Here is a 20,653-nt window from a genome sequence, read left to right as displayed (position 1 = left end):
GGGAAAACATAAGCAGGGCAATGTTGTTACCACCATGTTAAATTTACTATAGATAATTTATATGTAAATACATAATATAAACATACATATATAAAATACATGTATTTTCAGATACAATAATTTTATTTTTTTGTGATGTTATTCAGTATTTGTCACATTCATCACTTCTTGGTTCCTTTTATAATTTTTCAAAGAAATTTTTAGGATAGAGGTGTGAGGCTTCTGCATAATCTATAAGTCTTATTCCTTTCTCATTTCTTTTTAATATTTTGAAAACAAGTTGCATGGAATAGATCCATGAGGTCATGTAAAATCAGACTTCTTTGTATATGAAAACACCTGATTTTTGTTTGTTGATGTTTTCTAGTTCATAATTGAAGAAATAGTTAAGAAAAAAGATTTCATATATTCAGAGCAAAGCAGCTACAGTGGCAGACACGGACACGACCTGGGCTACTGTCCTCCTGACAATGGAAGGCCCATGGGAAGGCTCCTCAACCTCAAGGATGCCAGCTCCCCTACTTATCAGGAGAGATCTTAAAGATCATCCAGTTTGACCCTGCCCTGATCTTAGAGATGAAACAGGATCAGAAAGGGGAAATTATTTCCTTCAGATCACACAGTTGGCAAGTTGTAGACCTGAGATCTGAATCCAGAGGCAGAGTTCTTGCTCTGAGGCTGCATATCAGGAAGCCTGCAAAGGGAACCCTGGACCTTAACCATCTGCACCAAGGGCTGGGCAACTAGCATCTTGAGTATTGATAGGAACTGAACAGCTTCCCTCCAAAGCAACTCTGAGACCAAGAAGAGAAACCTTGTGGCATTCTTTTGTCCTGTCAAGGCTGACTTTGCTCTGTCGGTGCACCACCACCCTGGCAGTGTCTCCCAGGGCTTGGAAAAAATACAGTTATAAGTCTGCTGTAGACTCTGCTGCTCTGAGTCCGCAGGATATTCCTGGAGAGCTGGGGATGGGCCAAGAAAGACAGGTCCAAGCCAGAGACTTCTTCCAAGGTCCAGGTCTCCAGCTGGAATTATTCTGGGAGATTCAGATCAAAAGGAATTTCTCAGCTCATCTTTTATGATTCTATTGTCTGGCAGAAAGGAAAAATACTGGCAAAGTAAAGCTTTCACCCTCTCAGTGCCAGTCACCTGACAACTGAGCTGATCTCACCTGAAAAAAAAATTAGGATAGGGTGCTAGACTTAGAAGCAAGATGAGACATGGGTTCAAATCCTTCTTCGGACACTTCTAGCTGTACAAATCATGTAATCTTCAATCTCAGTTTATTCATCTGTAAAATGTGAATAATAATGACACCTACCTCACAAGGTTGTTGTGACCACCATTAAACGTGACAACATATATAAAGTGCTTTGTAGACTTTAAGGTGCTATAAAATTCTAATTATTATTAGTTTCCATCTCTCAGTGGAGCTCATCATCATCATCCCTTAAGTTAGCATCTATAAACTTGTTTGTGTTATATAAAATATTTGGACATAGGATTTTTACTTTTTTGTTGTTGCTGTTTGTTTGCTTGTTTTTTTTTCTTTTGATCTGATTTTTTTTTTGCATAGAATAATGAACATGGAAATAAATAATGGAAATGTTTAGAAGAATTGCATATGTTTAGCCTAAACTGGATTGCTTGCTGTCTAGTGCAAGGAAGGATGTATAGAGGGTAAATCCAACACTTTGCTGTGTGACCTTAGGAAAGTCATAACATTTCCAAAACTATTTTTTCTTCTTTAAAATGGGAATACTAACTCCCCTGCTTCCTTTACAGGATGATGTGAAAATTTTATGAGATATGAAAGCACTTTGAAAGATGTTATTTCCCTATTATTCCTCCTTTCATAAGGAGATAAAGGTTAGCAAAATAAACAATCATAGAAGTCCACAATTATAATTTTAACATTTGTTCAAAAAAAATCCTGTTAGGAAGTGTGAAGAAGTTTTCCCAAGGGGGAAACTACAGCTCAGATCAATCACATAGCTAGTAAGAGACCTGGAGCATGGACCCAATTCCACATAAAGTGACTCCAAATTTGATTATTTTTCCAACATACCAAGAACTGAAAGGGAAAAAAAGGTAGAGACTTTAGAAATCATTCATCCCTTAATAATCCTGAATGATGGCTCCATAGGAAGCAGCTGGGAGAAAGGGGAAGAAATGATCTGTTAATTCCAGTACTAACGGACATCTTTGCTGATCGAGGCTGGGCAAATATTTTCTGGGACCTGGTCCTGAAGTCAGAAGAGGGCCCAGGCTCCCAGCCTTCTCCTAGTCGAGGAAGAGGGAACATCCAATCTCACCATACCTAGTAGTTTGCTGTACAGTACTAAACACGCACAGCCAGACGCTTCTGAAACCTTGACTCCAAAGTGTTCCCAGACCTTTTCCTGCAGGCGGCTGGGATTAGAAGGCAGGCACTGACCCACCCAACTAGGCAGTCCTAGAAGCCTAAGAAGCTTTCCTCCCAGAGTTGCATTTAGGAATCAGCTGTTTAGACAGGCTTAAGGCAAGACACTCCCTCCCTATAGCAAAATGTTAGATGAATGGAATCGTCAAGGAAAAGATTTGCAGCTGGCTGAAGCCCTAGGATTCTTTCTTTTTGAAAATTTATTTTTATTCTGAACTTTACCCTAAATAAAATGGGCACCTTCCTATACATAGTAGAAGATAAAAAGATCTGTCCATGAAACAGTGCATTTCTTTTTTCTGCATAGTTTGTTTTTCTTTTTAAGTAATTAATAATTTCAACCTCCATAACAATAGCTTTCAACACATAAAACACATACACAACACAACCACCTATACAACCTTTCAATATAAACAATCTACATAAACAATAGATTTCAAAACTATCCTTCTTGTCTGTGCTTCCTTTTGGCAATTGTACATTAAAAAAAAAAAAAAAAAAACATTCCTCAAAGATCATTTTATTTCTTTTTCTAGCTGCCCTATCCTATCTTTGCCTTCCCACCATCCTGCATTGGGTTGAGGGTGGGAGTTGCAAGGCGGTGGTAGAGAAAAACAAAGCCTTTGTAACAAATATGCAGAGTCAAGCAAAATTAATTCCCACAAAGGCTGCCTAAAAATGCATGTTTTATTCTGCATCTTGGGTCCTAGTTATTTTTACCATTACAAATTCCCAAGATTTCCCCTCCAAAGTCTATGCCTCAGAGTAGGCTGCTTCACTAGGCATCTCCCTTAGTTCAAATATTTTGGTGTCCAAGTATCTCCAAGTCCTTGGAAAATGAGGAGAGCCCCAACCTAAGACTCAGAATTTTTTTTCAACCTAAGACTCAGAGCTTTTTTTCCTTTCATTTATCTGGCCCTGTATCTACCCCAAAAAACATCTTAAAAACAACTCGGGAATTGGCTAAAGTGCATCAGCATTTTAAAGCAAAATATATATGAATTATTTTTGTTAAGTTTCTTTCTGTCCAGGTAAACAAAGACCAAAAGACAACCTGTATCAGAGGCAAACAATGAAATCATTCAGTGTCTGTGTGTGCAAAGCTCTGTGAAAGGTTCAGGTTCACATTATTTAATGAATTTGGCCCATATTTCAAGCATGAATTAGTCTTTTCTAGGCACTCTCTGTTTCTCCCTTCTTCCCATGGCTTTCCCTTGGCTCTGACGATCTCTCGTCATTTCTTGCTAATTCTAGGCCATGGCCAGGCTTAGTCCTCTCCATTTATTTGGTTCAAGAAAGAGCAGGGCTCTTTTCTATCCGAGCTCCAAGTCCAATCATCAGCTTCAAGAAGATGCGCTCTCTTAATAGTCACCTGAACCCCAACTCAGCTGCTGTCGTGTGGACTCCACTTTCTCTCCCCACCCCAGGAATTTGCTGAACTAATCTCTCTTCTGAACAAGGCTCTGTTCGGCTGTCCTGAAATGCCCCCACCAATCTCCATTAGTCCATCGTGGGACTCTTCAATTCTCCATCCCCTTATCCTTTAAAAGCATTAAGTTATGAACCATGAGCCCCTTGAGTGTAGGTCTGTCTTGTCCTCACAGTCCCTGGCACACAGTAGGTATTTCATAAATGCTTGTTGGCTGACTGACTGACTGTGAAGTTTATCCAGCCTCGAAATGGATAAACACATCGCCCTCCTCAAGGGGGTCACATCTCCAGCCCCTAATTATCTGACTGACAAGGTATCTTCTCTAATAAATATTATAATCATTCACTTCTCTACAATTCATTTCTCCAGCCCAATACATATAGGATATATTCAGGGAAAGTCTTTTGTTTTGTGGTCACACAGTCTCATGGATGGGGAGAGAGGATTGCCTAGCCTTTCCACAAGGCTCCCACACCATAACTCATCCAAGCAAGGGATCTCTGTGTACTTTACAGAACCTCAGCCCTCCCCGGGAGAATCCAGTCATTTCAATATAGTCAACAGTCAATCAACATTTATTAAGCTCATACTACATGTACCAAACTACTTCCTTCACCAATGCGGCTAGGATATTTTTTACCCTCATATTTCCTCTAAGTCAAGGTTCTTATCCGTTTTCTCTTACTCCCCTAATCCCTACACTGCATTTTTTTTTTTTTTTCAGATCTCCTCTTGGACTCCATTTTTAGCCTTCTCAGCCTAAGTTTCTGATTTTACCTCTCTAGTTCTCTACTAGGGCCATCTGGATCTTGCACCCAGGAAATATTTAGGGAGGTCAAACACCTTTCTTATTGCCATTATCTCCTAACACCTTCAAGGAGAGAAAATGGGGCTACAACTGAGATTCTCCTGGGACAACAGGATTAAAAAAAAAACACACCAAAAACCTACTGACTGCCTTTCTACACACACACACACACACACCACACCACACCCCCCCCAACATGGATCAGTCTGCAGAGAATCTGAGGTGCCTCTTCTCCACATACCCTACCCACCTCCCTATTTACGTGGGCTAAGAACGCCTTTCTCCTCCAACATTGAGGACCTCACCTGCCCATGTACCATCTCCAAAAGCCACGCTGGGGATGGGATCTCAGGATCTGTGACCCCCCAGCTCTCTGTGGACTGGGTCAGGCTCAGGATAGCAATGTCCCTCGGAAGCGCCAGCCTTGCCTTGAGAAAAAGGGGTCCTCTAGCAAGCGCAGCAGGCGTTCTGATATGTCCTGTGGTTGTCTCATCTGAGTCCCAGCCCTGGGGGATTAGGGACGGATTGCTCTGAAAGCCTTCCCATCCCTCCCCCAACCCCTCCCCCAGCACTGGTGGTACTGTGTATTCCCATCTGGCAGCCTCCTGGCAGGTCACCAAGGAGGGATCATCGGGAGTTGGACCCAGCTCTGTGGAGGGGATCCTCCTAGGAGGGTTGTCCCGATCCCTACTTCCAGCTAGTGAGCCTTGGGGCTCAGCCAGCTCAGCAGATATTACAATCAGCCACTTCTGACTCAGGTGGGAGCAGTAAAGCTGCTGTCTTGTATAGGCTCCACTCAAAGACACAATTCTCTTTTCCAGCTAACAGCACACACACATGTAAAAGCAGCCCTATATACTTCTATATGCACACACACACACACACAGCACTGTTCATTTTATAGGAAATTACTTTTTGGAGGAAACTGAGGTCTCAGAGATGTGACTTCCCTAAGATAATACAAGTAGTCAGCATTAGAGGCTAGATTTGCACTCAGGTCTTCTGACTAAACAACCAGTATTCTTCCTACTATATACCACATGGCTTCAAGACTTTAAAGGGTGCCTACAGTTTTATCTCCTTCAGCTGCCCTCCTGGCTCTTTTATAATCCCACTGCCATCACCCTAGCACAGCCTCTTATAACCCAGATCAGCAGCTCTTAAAAGTATAGTCCAAGGAGCCCTGAGAGTCCCTGAAATTTTTATAAGATCAAAACTATTTTTATAATAATTTCAACACATTTTTATTTCCAAATTGTTACCTGATCATTGATAAGCCATGTAAACAAAACTATTCATGGATAGTCTTCCATAATTTTTAAGAATAAAGAGGCTCCTAAAACTAAAAAGCTTGAGAAATGCTGACCAAGACTATTGAAATAATTTTGTAAGAATTATTCCTGTTCCCACTCTCTACCAGCTCTGGATCTGCCTTTGCCACTGCTTGTCAGACACATCACCCAGAAATCACAGATCTCTTCCCCCACAATATAGGAGGACCCTCTTACCTTTCTAGTCTCACTTCATATTATTCTCCTCCAAGCACTTTATGCTCCCGTTACCCCAGAATCATTCTCTCTTCTTCTTCCTCCCTCAACTTCTCAGCAAATTCATTTCTCCTGTCTCTCTCCTTCTTTTCAGGATGTTTCCTGTGACTTCCCCATCTTTACCTGCTAAATTCCTATCTGTCTTTTAAAGCTCAGCTCATACGCTACCTCCTAAAGAAAGCCTTTCCTCATTCTGACACAGACCTTTCTTCCCACTACTTATTCTCCATCTCTTCCTCCCTCTCTCTCCACCCTCCCCTTTTTTTGGTTAACTCCCATAATCTTGTATATTATAGTTACCTATTGGGGGAATATCTCTTTTGGACCAAATATGTAATTTCATTAGTGTAGAGAACTCAGTGAAGAAATTTTCTTACCAATGCAGACCTCACCTGCCCTTCACACTATATAACCTTCTTCTGGTTATTTATTATTTATTATATTGGTTAATTATTATAGTGATATTGTAGGGGTCTCAGGACTCCCAAGGCTCTCTAGACTATACTTTGCGCTGCTGTTATAAGGTCTGTCCTAAATTGATGACAGTGGGAACACAAAAGAGTCAGTAGGACAGATGAAGGAGATAAAAGTTCCGGGACACTGAGAAGTCATGACATCTAACTTTAAACAGATTATAAGCATCAGAAGCAGGACATGAACTGAGATTTTTTTTTCTGACCCCATTTCTATGTCTTATTCTGTCTTATTCTGACTCAACTTTTAAGTCTTTGAAGTTATGGATTGTTTCTTAGCCAAACTGAATATAAATACACTAGAAGCTTAAGAAATGGCTGTTGTATTATTCTTAGGAGACATGAGATGGTCTTCAAATCACAGGATCATCAGTTTAAAACTGAAAAAAGTTTTTTAGTTCAACCCCTACCTTTTATAGAAGAGGAATCTGAGGCACGTAAGTGACTTTCAACTGCCTCCAGCAAATAAATCAGTCTGGCCCCAAAGTCTCCAACTAAAACCAAGAGTTTGGGGAGACAGCTGGCCAGCTGGCCTACCCAATTTCTTAGACCCCAAGATTTCTCTTAATTAGAGAATGGAGAGCTGAAACTTCAGAGAGCAGCTAGCCCAAACTCCTTCTCTTACAAATAGATTAACCAAGGTCCAGAGAAAGCAATCAATTTGCCCAAGTTCACACAATTAGAGAAGTAGAACTCGGGTCTCCTGAGAGACACCGACTCCATACTAGGATGAGGCTGGAATCACAGCTTCCCTTTACCTTCTCTTAAGAGATTAACTTTTCTTAACCTGAACCAGGCCCTGTCTGCCCAAAAAAGCAGCTTCAGAGAAAAATCAAAGGCCAACGTACAATTTTCTTTGCCTCCTGGGACTTCATGGGGACGTTTCCAATCAGCAGAAGAATCTCTAAGTAGCCAGTAGAGGGGGCCAGGAGTCCACAGAATGGAGTGAAGCCAGTCAAAGGAAGAAAGTAGCAGGGGGGTTGGTAAGCTGGGGTTTCCAGGCTTCTGTAATGAACTTCCCACAACAGATCCACCAGGTCACACCGTCATCCAATTCTGCACTTGAGGTCCTGGATAGGGACTCAGGCCTTAAATACAGAGAGTCACAAGATCACGTTGACTGTCAGTATCCGGCAGCTCAAGAAGGAGAAGGGAGATAAGAGCTGCTGGTTGGTATCTCTGGGTTCCCTGATGCAAAAAGAAAAAATAGGGTGGGGATATAGAGTACATGGGAAAACCCAAAGAGATCATCCTGAGCCCATGATGACCTGGACATATGAGTCATAAGCTCTTAAAAAAACCTAATAAATATTTGTCATTGATGATGACTTGGGGTATCTGAGGTCAAGCAGATGGGTTAAAGTTAGTTTGTACACCCTGAATTTATAAAGAAGAATCAGAGGCTAGAGCTAGGCAGCAGGGGGAGGGCAGAAATAGGGGATAGGGGAAAAAAGAATTCCAAGATCTCAGAAAAATGCCTTGCATCTTAACCCAGAGGCCGTAGATGAATTTCAAGATGTGTGTAAAGTTGAATGAGAAAAAAAAAACCCATCTTTATTTCACTATAACTGGTTTCCTTTGTAATATTACATATTTTATTATTATATTGTACTATTAAAACATGAATCTGAAAAAGTGTTCATAAAAAGGATTAAGGATCTCTAGGTTAGATGTATGCTCCAAATTCATTTACAAGATCAATATTTATGTAGAAATACTCAAGAATAGCAATGACTACAGCAAGTTAATCTAAATTAACTGGTTTATTAACTGAACATTTCCTGTGTGCCATGCCCTAAGCTAGAATACTATGGGAGCTACCAAAAAATAACACATGGTCCCTACCTTCACAAATGAATTAGAAAGAAAAGAAACAAATATAGAAAAAGAAATACATAACGGAAGACACCAATTGCAGGAAAGATGACAAAAGCAATATTCAGAAGGCAGTCTATGATGTTAATCAAAAAGCATTTATTCAGGACCTATTATATGGTAGACCACAGCTTCATGCGATCTGGAGATGATCTTAGAATCTTAGAGCTCACTGAATCCAGGGGTTCTTAACCTTTTTGATGTTATGATTTTGGTGAGCTTGTGGACCCATTCTCAAAGCGATGTTTTTTTAAATTTTTAATAATAGCTTTTTACTTTCAAAATACATGCAAAGATAGTTTTCAATATTCAGCTTTCAAAATCTTGTGTTCCAATTTTTTTCCCTGCCTCTCCGTCTCCCTCCTCCCCTAGACATCAATAATCTGATATAGGTTAAACATGCAATTCTTCTAAACATATTTCTACATTTATCATGCTGCACAAAAAAGGAAAAAAAATGAGAAAAAATAAAAAAGCAAGCAACCAACAATAAAAGATAAAAATACTATGTTGTGATTCCCATTCAGGTCCCATAGTCCTCTCTTTGGAAGTGGGTGGCTTTCTCTATCACAAGTCTATTGGAATTGATCTGAATCACCTCATTGTTGAAAAGAGCCAAGTCCAAGAGTGATGTTTTTAAATACATAAGATAAACTATATATGATTATCAAAAAATCAATTGTATTATAATAAAGATATATATTTTCCCATCCAAATTCAGAGACCCCCTGAAATATATATATGAACTCCCAAACTAGGGTCTCATATTAGCAACCCTTAGCTAAAGGCTCTGCTTTTGGCTTTTCTATATACCTGTTAGGAAATGTTTCCTTGACATGCCATAAATTCAATTTAATCAACATTTATTAAGTGCAAAGTGCTGAAGATGGCAAAGTGTAGGTAAGACAAAGATGCTGGGCCTTCGAGAGTTTACAGTTTACTGTGTGTGTATGTGTGAAATATGATAAATAGTAACATGAAAATTAGATTGGTCCTAAAAAAGTGCTATGTGAAGGTCAGAGGGAAAAGGATCATTATAAATATTAGGGACTAAGGAAGACTTCAAAGAGGTCTTGAAGTAGGGAGAAGGGAATAAGCGCACCTACTATCTGCCAGGTAATGTGCTAAGCTCTTTATAAATATCATCTCATTTGATTCTTACTGAGAAATCGGTGCTGTTATTATCCCCATTTTACAATTAAGGAAATTAAGGCAGACTTACTCGGAGTCACATCCAGTGTCTATTCAGGACAACACAGCTAGTAAGTGTCTGAAGCTGGATTTAAACTCAGATCCCCCTGACTCTCAGTCCATTGGGGTGCCCATAGAACTACCTAACTTCCTGATTAAAAGGGAAGTCAGAGAGGAACAACATCCTCCCCAGCCCCCAACCCCTACATCCTGTTTTTTTCAGATCCTGCACAATTGCTACCTTTAACCTTTCTTTATAAATGAAAGGAGCCAACCGCTTTGGAAAATGATAGAAGGGCTGAATGAGCCCAAGAAATCTCTGTAGTCAGAGATCTTGAAGATTATGTCAAGGACATATTTTAGGGATCTTTAGGATTCCTTTTTTTTTTTTTTTTTTTTTTTATCTCTGAGGCAACTGGGGTCAAATGACTTGCCTAGGGTCACATAGATAAGTGTTTGAGACCGAACTAGGGTCCTTCTGACTTCAGGGCTGGTACTCTCTCCACTACACCATCTAGCTGTTCTTCGATCATTAGGCTTCTTAAGCATCAAGTCTAGTGTACAGCACATTAGTCATAAATGTCCTGTGGATTTTCCCCCAGCCACTCCTAAGGTCTTGCTATCAGTCCTGTTTGGAGGTCTCATTTCCAGCCTAGGGAAGACTTTCTGCTCAGCACATTTACCCAGCAGCAGGTGGGAGAGAAAAACCACCATCTGCTAAAAAGGAAGGAAGAGAAAGGGTAATGACTGGCAGACAGTCTGACAGAAGAGAGAAAAGCTTCCCTAGCCTGATATTTCTCCCTTCTGTTTTCTTCTCTTCTTGAATGTAACAGAAAAGTACTGGACTTGGAATCAGGAGAAACTGAGACACAGCTTCTTCCTCTGACTGATAGATAGCCTCCCTAAGTGGGAAAGTCACTTAACTTCTCTGAATTGCATTCCCTCATCCTTCATGGATAATTATAAAGCCTACCTCACAAGACTTTTTAAGTATTAAATAAGGTCATGTATGTTAAAGAATTTTACAAGCTTTAAAGTTATATAGTGATATTGACTATTATTATTTTCTAAAATACAAGATGTCAGAATTTCTGGCTCCTGAATAAGTTGGGGATTCTGTATATGTTGGGTAGAGAAATGCAGAAGAGAGCAGTTCTACTTTCTAAACCTGGTGTCTAAATACTCATGCCACACAACAGGTCTTCAATAAACTTCTGTTGAATGGATGGATGAATGAAGAAAGAAAGAAAGAAAGAAAGAAAGAAAGAAAGAAAGAAAGAAAGAAAGAAAGAAAGAAAGAAAGAAAGAAAGAAAGAAAGAAAGAAAGAAAGAAAGAAAGAAAGAAAGAAAGAAAGAAAGAAAGAAAGAAAGAAAGAAAGAAAGAAAGAAAGAAATATCAAAGGTCCAAAGCCACTAGAACAAAGCCATTCCCATCAGTTTCTTTCCTGTGGACTCAAAGGCAATAGTAAAATGAACAACTCTTGAGTCTTGAGAATTCTGATCAATGCAATGACCAACTATAAATCCCAGAGGACTAATAATGAAGCCATCTGCCCATCTCTAGATAGAGCATTGATGAACTCAAGATGCTAGAAGAGGCACACATTTTCAAACACAGACAATGTGAGAATTTGTTTTGTTTGACAATGTATATTCATATAAGAATTTTCTTTTTCTTTTTTTTTCTGTGGGAGAATGTTTGTTAATTGAAAAAAAATTTAAAAGAAGAAAAATTGAAAAAAAATCCCACAAGTCTATATAAGATAAAATTTCTTCCTAGTATGCTGACAGGGAAGTAGGTGAGGCAGCATCTCAAAGAGAAGGCCTAGTGACTCAATTAAGTGATACACTCTCTGAAAGTCATGGGATTCTCCAACCACTAAAAAAAAGATATAAATGTTTGTTGGTTGACAACAAATTAGGCTTAAGCTGTCCTTAGACTCCATCTATAGAACTTTTTCTTTTCCTGGGAGAGGGGAAAGATACAATAGGCATCCACCTAGATTCTAGCTGGATGAGTCAGAGGAGTCAGAGATGTGATTTCAACAGCAATGAAAGGGGAAAAAAATGAGAGAAACAAAAATCCAAGGAGCTGGTTTGGAAAAGATGAGATATAGAATAAATATAGTTCTGCAAATAAAAATGCTGTTTACCAGAAATTCTAATGATCCTGCAAATCCCAAGTTGGGGGAATCTGAACCTGTCTCTCCTTTGGAATGGCTCAGGTAAAGCACATGATCTCCATAACACTGCAGTATCTAAGAGATGTAACGGATTTGTGTGTGTGTGTGTGTGTGTGTGTGTGTGTGTGTGTGTGTGTGCGCGCGCTGAGACAATTGGGGTTAAGTGACTTGCCCAGGGTCACACAGCTAGGAAGTGTTAAGTGCCGAGATCACATTTGAACTCAGGTTCTCCTGACTTCAGGGCTGGTGCGCTATCCACTGTACCACCTAGCTGCCTGATGTAACTGAATTTTGATAAAATTAGATCTTCCTTCTTTTACATTGACTGTAGGAAGGAACTGCAGCTTCCACACATTTCACCTAAAAATTATAACTAACAAAACAAACAGGTTATAATAAATAAAATAAACTAGTGCTATATCAATCAGATTCCCAAAAAACTATTTTAATGACCTAGAAAAATAACAACAAAGTTCATATGGAAAAACAAAAGGTCAAGAATTTCAAGGGAACTAATGAAAAAGACCTAGAAAAATAACAACAAAGTTCATATGGAAAAACAAAAGGTCAAGAATTTCAATGGAACTAATGAAAAAAAATCAAATGAAGGTGGCCTAGCTGTATCAGATTTAAAATTATATTATAAAGCAGCGGTTACCAAAACCATTTGGTATTGGGTAAGAAATATTCTAGTTGATCAGTGGAATAGGTTAGGTTCAAAGGACAAAATAGTCAATAATTTTAATAATCTAGTGTTTGGCAAACCCAAAGATCCCAGCTTTTGGGAAAAGAACTCACTGTTTGACAAAAACTGCTGGGAAAATTGGAAATTAGTATGGCAGAAACTAGGCATTGACCTACACTTAACACCATACACCAAGATAAGGTCAAAATGGGTTCATGACCTAGGCATAAAGAACGAGATTATAAATACATTAGAAAAACATAGGATAGTTTACCTCTCAGACCTGTGGAGGAGGAAGGAATTTATGACCAAAGAAGAACTAGAGATCATTATTGATCACAAAATAGAAAATTTTGATTATATCGAATTGAAGAGTTTTTGTACAAATAAAACTAATGCAGACAAGATTAGAAGGAAAGCAATAAACTGGGAAAACATTTTTACAGTCAAAGGTTCTGATAAAGACCTAATTTCCAAAATATATAGAGAATTAACTTTAATTTATAAGAAATCAAGCCATTCTCTAATTGATAAATGGTCAAAGGATATGAAGAAACAATTCTCAGACAAAGAAATTGAAACTATTTCTAGCCATATGAAAAGATGCTCCAGGTCATTATTAATCAGAGAAATTAAGACAACTCTGAGATACCACTACACACCTGTCAGATTGGCTAGAATGACAGGGAAAGATAATGCAGAATGTTGGAGGGGATGTGGGAAAACTGGGACACTGATACATTGTTGGTGGAATTGTGAATACATCCAGCCATTCTGGAGAGCAGTTTCGAACTATGCTCAAAAAAGTTATCAAACTGTGCATACCCTTTGATCCAGCAGTGTTACTACTGGGCTTATATCTCAAAGAGATCTTTTTATATGTATATATATATATATATATATATATATATATATATATATATATATATATTTTATAATATTATCCCTTGTATTCATTTTTCCAAATTACCCCCCCTCCCTCTATTCCCTCCCCCCGACGACAGGCAATACCATACATTTTACATGTGTTACAATATAGTCTAGGTACAATACATGTGTGTGAATATCATTTTCTTGTTGCACAATAAACATTAGAATCCGAAGGTACATGCAACCTGGGCAGACAGATATTAGTGCTAACAATTTTCATTCCCCTCCCAGTGTTTCTTCTCTGGGTGTAGCTACCTCTGTCCATCATTGATCAACTGGAAGTGAGTTGGATCTTCTTTATGTTGAAGATTTCCACTTCCATCAGAATACATCCCCATACAGTATTGTTGTTGAAGTGTACAGTGATCTTCTGGTTCTGCTCATTTCACTCAGCATCAGTTGATTTAAGTCTCTCCAGGCCTCTCTATATTCATCCTGCTGGTCATTTCTTACCGAGCAATAATATTCCATAACCTTCATATACCACAATTTACCCAACCATTCTCCAACTGATGGACATCCATTCATCTTCCAGTTTCTAGCTACAACAAAAAGAGCTGCCACAAACATTTTGGCACATATATGTCTCTTTCCGCTCTTTAGTATTTCTTTGGGATATAATCCCAGTAGTAGCGCTGCTGGGTCAAAGGGTATGCACAGTTTGATAACTTTTTGGGCATAATTCCAGATTGCTCTCCAGAATGGCTGGATTCTTTCACAACTCCACCAGCAATGTATTAGTGTCCCAATTTCCCCACATCCCCTCCAACATTTGTCATTATTTGTTCCTGTCATCTTAGCCAATCTGACAGGTGTGTAGTGGTATCTCAGAGTGGTCTTAATTTGCATTTCTCTGATCAGTAGTGATTTGGAACACTCTTTCATGTGAGTGGATATAGTTTCAATTTCTTCCTCTGAGAATTGTCTGTTCATATCCTTTGACCATTTATCAATTGGAGAATGGTTCGGTTTCTTATAAATTATGGTCAGTTCTCTATATATTTTGGAAATGAGACCTTTGTCAGAACCTTTGTTTTTAAAAATATTTTCCCAATTTGTTACTTCCCTTCTAATCTTGTTTGCATTAGTATTATTTGTACAGAAACTTTTTAGTTTGATGTAATCAAAATCTTCTATTTTGTGATCAATAATGATCTCTAGTTCTCCTCTGGTCATAAATTCCTTCCTCCTCCACAAGTCTGAGAGGTAGATTATCCTCTGTTCCTCTAATCTATTTATTATCTCCCTCTTTATGCCTAAATCATGGACCCATTTTGATCTTATCTTGGTATATGGTGTTAAGTGTGGATCCATATCTAATTTCTGCCATACTAATTTCCAGTTTTCCCAACAGTTTTTTCCGAATAATGAATTTTTATCCCTAATGTTGGAATCTTTGGGTTTGTCAAAGATTAGATTGCTATAGATGTACCCTTTTTTGTCCTTTGTATCTAATCTGTTCCACTGATCTACCGGTCTATTTCTTAGCCAATACCAAATGGTTTTGGTGACTGCTGCTATATAATATAGCTTTAGATCAGGTACACTTAGACCACCTTCCTCTGAGTTTTTTTTCATTAGTTCCCTTGCAATTCTTGACCTTTTATTCTTCCATATGAATTTTGTTGTTATTTTTTCTAGGTCATTAAAATAGTTTCTTGGGAGTTTGATTGGTATAGCACTAAATAAATAGATTAGTTTGGGGAGTATTGTCATCTTTATTATATTCGCTCGGCCTATCCAAGAGCACTGAATGTCTTTCCAATTATTTAAATCTGATTTTATTTTTGTGGCAAGTGTTTTGTAATTTTTCTCATATAATTCCTGACTTTTCTTTGGTAGATGGATTCCCAAATATTTTATACTCTCAACATTTGTTTGGAATGGAATTTCTCTTTGTATCTCTTGCTGTTGCATTTTGTTAGTGATATATAAAAATGCCGAGGATTTATGTGGATTTATTTTGTATCCTGCCACTTTGCTGAAATTTTGAATTATTTCTAGTAGCTTTTTAGCAGAGTCTTTGGGGTTCTCTAAGTATACCATCATGTCATCTGCAAAAAGTGATAGTTTAATTTCCTCATTTCCTACTCTAATTCCTTGAATCTCTTTCTCGGCTCTTATTGCCGAGGCTAGCGTTTCTAGTACTATATTGAATAGTAATGGTGATAGTGGGCAGCCTTGTTTCACTCCTGATCTTACTGGGAAAGGTTGCAGTTTATTTCTATTGCATATTATGCTTACTGACGGTCTTAAATATATACTCCTGATTATTCTAAGGAATAATCCATTTATTCCTATACTCTCAAGAGTTTTTAGTAGGAATGGATGTTGGATTTTGTCAAATGCTTTTTCTGCATCTATTGAGATGATCATATGGTTCTTATTAATTTGATTATTAATATGGTCAATTATATTAATAGTTTTCCTAATATTAAACCAGCCCTGCATTCCTGGAATAAATCCTACTTGATCATAGTGTATTATCTTGGAGATGATTTTCTGAAGTCTTTTTGCTAATATCTTATTTAAGATTTTAGCATAAATATTCATTAAGGAGATTGGTCTATAATTTTCTTTCTCAGTTTTCGATCTACCAGGTTTAGGTATCAGTACCATGTCTGTGTCATAAAAGGAGTTTGGTAGGACTCCTTCATCCCCTATTTTTTCAAATAATTTATATAACATTGGGGCTAATTGTTCTTTAAATGTTTGGTAGAATTCACATGTGAATCCATCTGGCCCTGGGGATTTTTTCCTGGGGAGTTGATTAATAGCTTGTTCTATTTCTTTTTCTGAAATGGGACTATTTAAGCAATTTATCTCCTCCTCTGTTAATCTAGGGAGCCTATATTTTTGGAGAAAGTCATCCATTTCACTTAAGTTATCAAATTTATTGGCATAAAGTTGGGCAAAGTAACTCATTATTTCTCTAATTTCCTCTTCATTGGTGGAAAGATCCCCCTTTTCATTTGTAAGACTATCAATTTGATTTTCCTCTTTCTTTTTTTTGATCAAATTTACCAAAGGTTTATCTATTTTATTGGCTTTTTCATAAAACCAACTCTTGGTTTTATTTATTAATTCAATAGTTTTTTTACTTTCAATTTTATTGATTTCTCCTTTTAATTTTTGTATTTCGAGTTTAATTTTTGGTTGGGGGTCAAAGAGATCTTAAAGAAGGGAAAGAGACCCATATGTGCAAGAATGTTTGTGGCAGACTTCTTTGTAGTGGCCAGAAACTGGAAACAGAGTGGATGCCCATCAATTGAAGAATGGCTGAATAAATTGTGGTATATGAATGCTATGGAATATTATTGTTCTGTAAGAAATGACCAACAGGATGATTTCAGCAAGGCCTGGAGAGACTTACATCAACTGATGCTGAGTGAAATGAGCAGGACCAGGAGATCATTGTATACTTCAATGACAATACTATATGATGATCAATTCTGATGGACGAAGCCCTCTCCAACAATGAGATGAACCAAATCAGTTCTAATAGAGCAGTGATGAACTGAACCAGCTACACCCAGCAAAAAAACTCGGGGAGATGACTATGAACCACTACATAGAATTCCCAACCCCTCTATTTTTGTTCACCTGCATTTTTTATTTCCTTCACAGGTTAATTGTACATTATTTCAAAGTCCGATTCTTTTTGTACAGCAAAATAACTGTTTGGACATGTATACATATATTGCATTTAAATATACTTTAACATATTTAACATGTATTGGTCTACCTGCCATCTGGGGGAGGAGGTGGGGGAAAGGAGGGGAAAAGTTGGAACAAAAGGTTTTGTAACTGTCATTGCTGAAAAATTACCCATGCATATATCTGATAAATACAAAGCTATAATAAAAAATAAAATAAAAGTAAGCATGAAAAATAAAAAGTAAATAAATAAAATAAACCTCAAATTAGACCTTGGAGAGATTCTGAGATCTGAGATACCCCTGAGATGAAGCAATGACACAGAGAAACTGATTCAGAAGACTTGAATTTGAATTTCACTTCTGCTATTTAGTGCATATATAACCCTGGATATATTATTTCATCTGTATTGCTTGCAGTTTCTCATTTATAAAATGAGGGGGCTAAAATACATTTAATTCAGTCTTTAAAAACCTACCTACTTTATTCAAAAAATTGTTAGACTCTGAATATTGAGGAGAAAGTAAATCAAAATGGTTATACAAGAAGGTGACATTCTACTGGTTCCTCAGCTCTAAATTGTATGAAATTATAGTCTTCCTTAGTATAGTATTTTGCACATAGAAGGCATTTAATAAAAGTCTTACAAAATGGCTATATACATACATATATGTACACACATATGTACATATACACACTATATACACATATATTATATTAATAAATATTTGATTGTATCTTCCTAGAAATATTGTCATTCTCCACACAGAATTTCCTGTTTTTTTTAATCTTTGTTGCTTTTCCATTTTTCCTTATCATGCTAATCCTGCACTTCTCGTTAAGCCTTCCCTCCACCTCTGTATGATTTGGGGCAAATCCCTCTTTGTGTCTCAGTTTCCTCATCTGTAAAATGAGAGGGTTGGACTAGATGGCTGAGGTTCCTAATAGTTCCAGCAGTATGAGCTTATTATCTGCCTCGTTTTCTTCCATTTTGACTTTAGTGTCCTTTTCATCCTTTCCTCTCTTCTCTCCCTCCCTCCATTCCCCCATTTCCTGAATGTTTTTCCTTTCCTTTTTCTTTCTTGTTTTCCACAATATAGCAGCACACAAGTCATTGTCAGGAGGGGGGAGGGGAAAGAAGGAAACACAGGCTGTAGGAGCAAATGGCATCCAAAGATGCTAAATTTAGTGGTTGAGAACAGGACAGCCTGGAGCTCCGGGAGTCTGGACTATAGCAGGGAAATCTGCCACCCAAGATTCCTCTTTCAAAAGCTGGGGATTCACACAATAAAAGTAAAAGTGAACATCTTTCCTTTCTATCTACAAATGTAACAAAAGTAGAAAATGATAGGTAGTATCAATGGCAAGTTAACCCTTCTCTCAGGTTGTTTTTGCGTAATTGTTTCAGGGAACATATTTTGTGAGGAGTTTGTGTTTTCTGTGTTTACATATGATAAAGAGATGATTTTTTTTTTTAAGAAAAAAATGCTTGGTTTGCCTTTAGCTCTCTTCTCTATCTGGCTGGTCCACAAAAGTCAATATTCATTACCATCTCTGTTTCCTACATCCTTTTTCAGATCCAGCCAGATCTGTCTATGTGGAAACTCAGAAAAGACCTAGCTGAAAGAGTTCTCAAAGGCCCTCATCCTCATTCTACAGATGAGAAAACTGAGGTCCAGGATGTGATTTGGCTAGGATGACACAAGCAGAAATGCTGAGGCAGAATCATTGTGTTTTCTGCTGTGCCATTTAACTTAGCAAACATTCACTATATACATGGCTCTATGCTAGGCACTAAAGATACAAAGAGAAACAGAATGGTTTTTATTGTGAAGGAACAAAATAAGGGCCCAAGAGAATTTAATATGTATACAGATTAGTAAATTTGAACCTCTCTTCCCCCCACTCCCCGAAGGAGATCCAGCATGGAATCATATTTCCTTCAGAGTGAATTAGGACAACAAAGGTACCAAGGTTTCCTGAGAGTAGACAGGGAGCCCTTTTCAAAAATGACCCAACACAGACAGACTCAAAGCATAAGGTGGTAGAGAAGCTCTATACTTTGCAGCTTCTGACTACAGACATACAGGGAGAATTGTATATACAAATGTGCCTTGGGCAGAATTCTGTGTGTGGAAGTCCTTCTCGAGTAAGTATGTAGGTGGAAGGTGGGTGGGTATAACACTGACACGGTACCAGAGACTGTTCCATAGAAACAGTCACTCACTTGAGTTAGCAGAGGGAAAGCAAAATTTGTGCCAGGCAAGGGGAAAAGATCCTTGGTTTCACGTACTTCACATTCATGGCAACTGCCACAGCAAAAGATAGGCTGGTAAAAAGCCAAGGACTCAGGGAGGAAGCCAGATTTCTTTCCCTGGAGATCTTTAAAAAAAGAGAAAAATCTTTCCCTCAACATCCTTTTCTTGGGATTATGTAGAACACTCCTGTCTGGAGACAGGGTGCTGAACAAGATGACCTTTACAATCCAGCATCTCTGCTTTTTTATCACATGCTATCTTTGTGCTGGGAACACTATCAATGGGGCTTGTCTGGCAAGTCTGAGAGTCTGGGCAGGGGATATAGTCACAATGCCATCCATCCCCCAAGGGGTTAACAGAAAGGCACAGAGCCCAGATTATGTGCAGGACTGAAACCGTCTTTCTCAGGCTATGGAGAAACCTTATGTAATGGAGTTAATGTTACAGACAATTCTTTCTAGGACAGGGTTCACCTTTCCAGCAGCTCTAAGGAGGCCTCCTCCTCACAAGATCGCCTTGGGTCTGATTTTACTTTCAGCTATGAGACTCACTAAATTATTCACCAGATGTGAATGAAGGCAGCCCTTGGATTTGGGGGAGGAGGTCCAGGCTGTGGGTTATACAGAGAGGAGGATGGAGATTCAATGTACCCTCATTCACATCCCTCTAGTGGATAGATTGACAGGGAGGTCAAAGGGGACTGAAGAAACAGGAGTGTCTTGGTCAGGTTTTCAAGGTTGCTAAAAATTCTAACAACTGCAGAACTAATTAAGCAGTCCCCTAGAAATCACTCACTTTTTACCCAGCTCCCATCTCTCTGCTGTGGATTTTCTGAGGCTTACTATCCTTGGAAGCTTAGCTCACCACTCTTCAATGAAGCTTAGGGAATTCTTTTGTTTCCCAGGGGACATACTTATGTATGTATGTCCATCTTTGTTTCTGTTTCAAGTCACTTTTCCCCTCCAAGTATAAATAGAAAAAGTCCAAACATAGTTTATACAAATGGGGGTGGAGGTGGATCAGGGATCAGGTTCATAGTACTGTATTTCCATTGCCTCATCAAGCTACAGAAGGGTCCAGGATCGCATTTCACTTCTCAGGGATGTGGCTGGATCCAGAGAGGAATAATTTGCCTCGGTGACTAGGAGTACTGAGCTAACTCCCTCAACCCCCACCCACCCTGCCAGATGAG

At 38.4% G+C, this 20,653-nt stretch overlaps 1 protein-coding gene across 2 annotated transcripts in view; it reads right to left on the bottom strand.

The window, feature by feature from the left end:
• The window catches only part of TMCC2 (transmembrane and coiled-coil domain family 2), a 71,747-nt gene that overhangs the window by 16,545 nt on the left and 34,549 nt on the right, over positions 1 to 20,653 (bottom strand). Inside the window, exon 1 of one of the 2 annotated variants that reach the window (XM_074308947.1) lies at positions 7,531 to 7,789. The exons of the other annotated variant lie outside the window; for it this stretch is intronic. Within the exon in view, the coding sequence (XP_074165048.1) occupies positions 7,531 to 7,557 (27 nt within the window). The 5' untranslated portion in view covers positions 7,558 to 7,789. Of the gene's footprint in view, positions 1 to 7,530; positions 7,790 to 20,653 lie in introns of those variants that run through there. 2 annotated transcript variants of the gene reach the window in all.

This window comes from Sminthopsis crassicaudata, chromosome 4, assembly GCF_048593235.1.
Source record: "Sminthopsis crassicaudata isolate SCR6 chromosome 4, ASM4859323v1, whole genome shotgun sequence".
NCBI lineage: Eukaryota > Metazoa > Chordata > Mammalia > Dasyuromorphia > Dasyuridae > Sminthopsis > Sminthopsis crassicaudata.
This window is presented reverse-complemented; position numbering and strand designations above follow the sequence as displayed.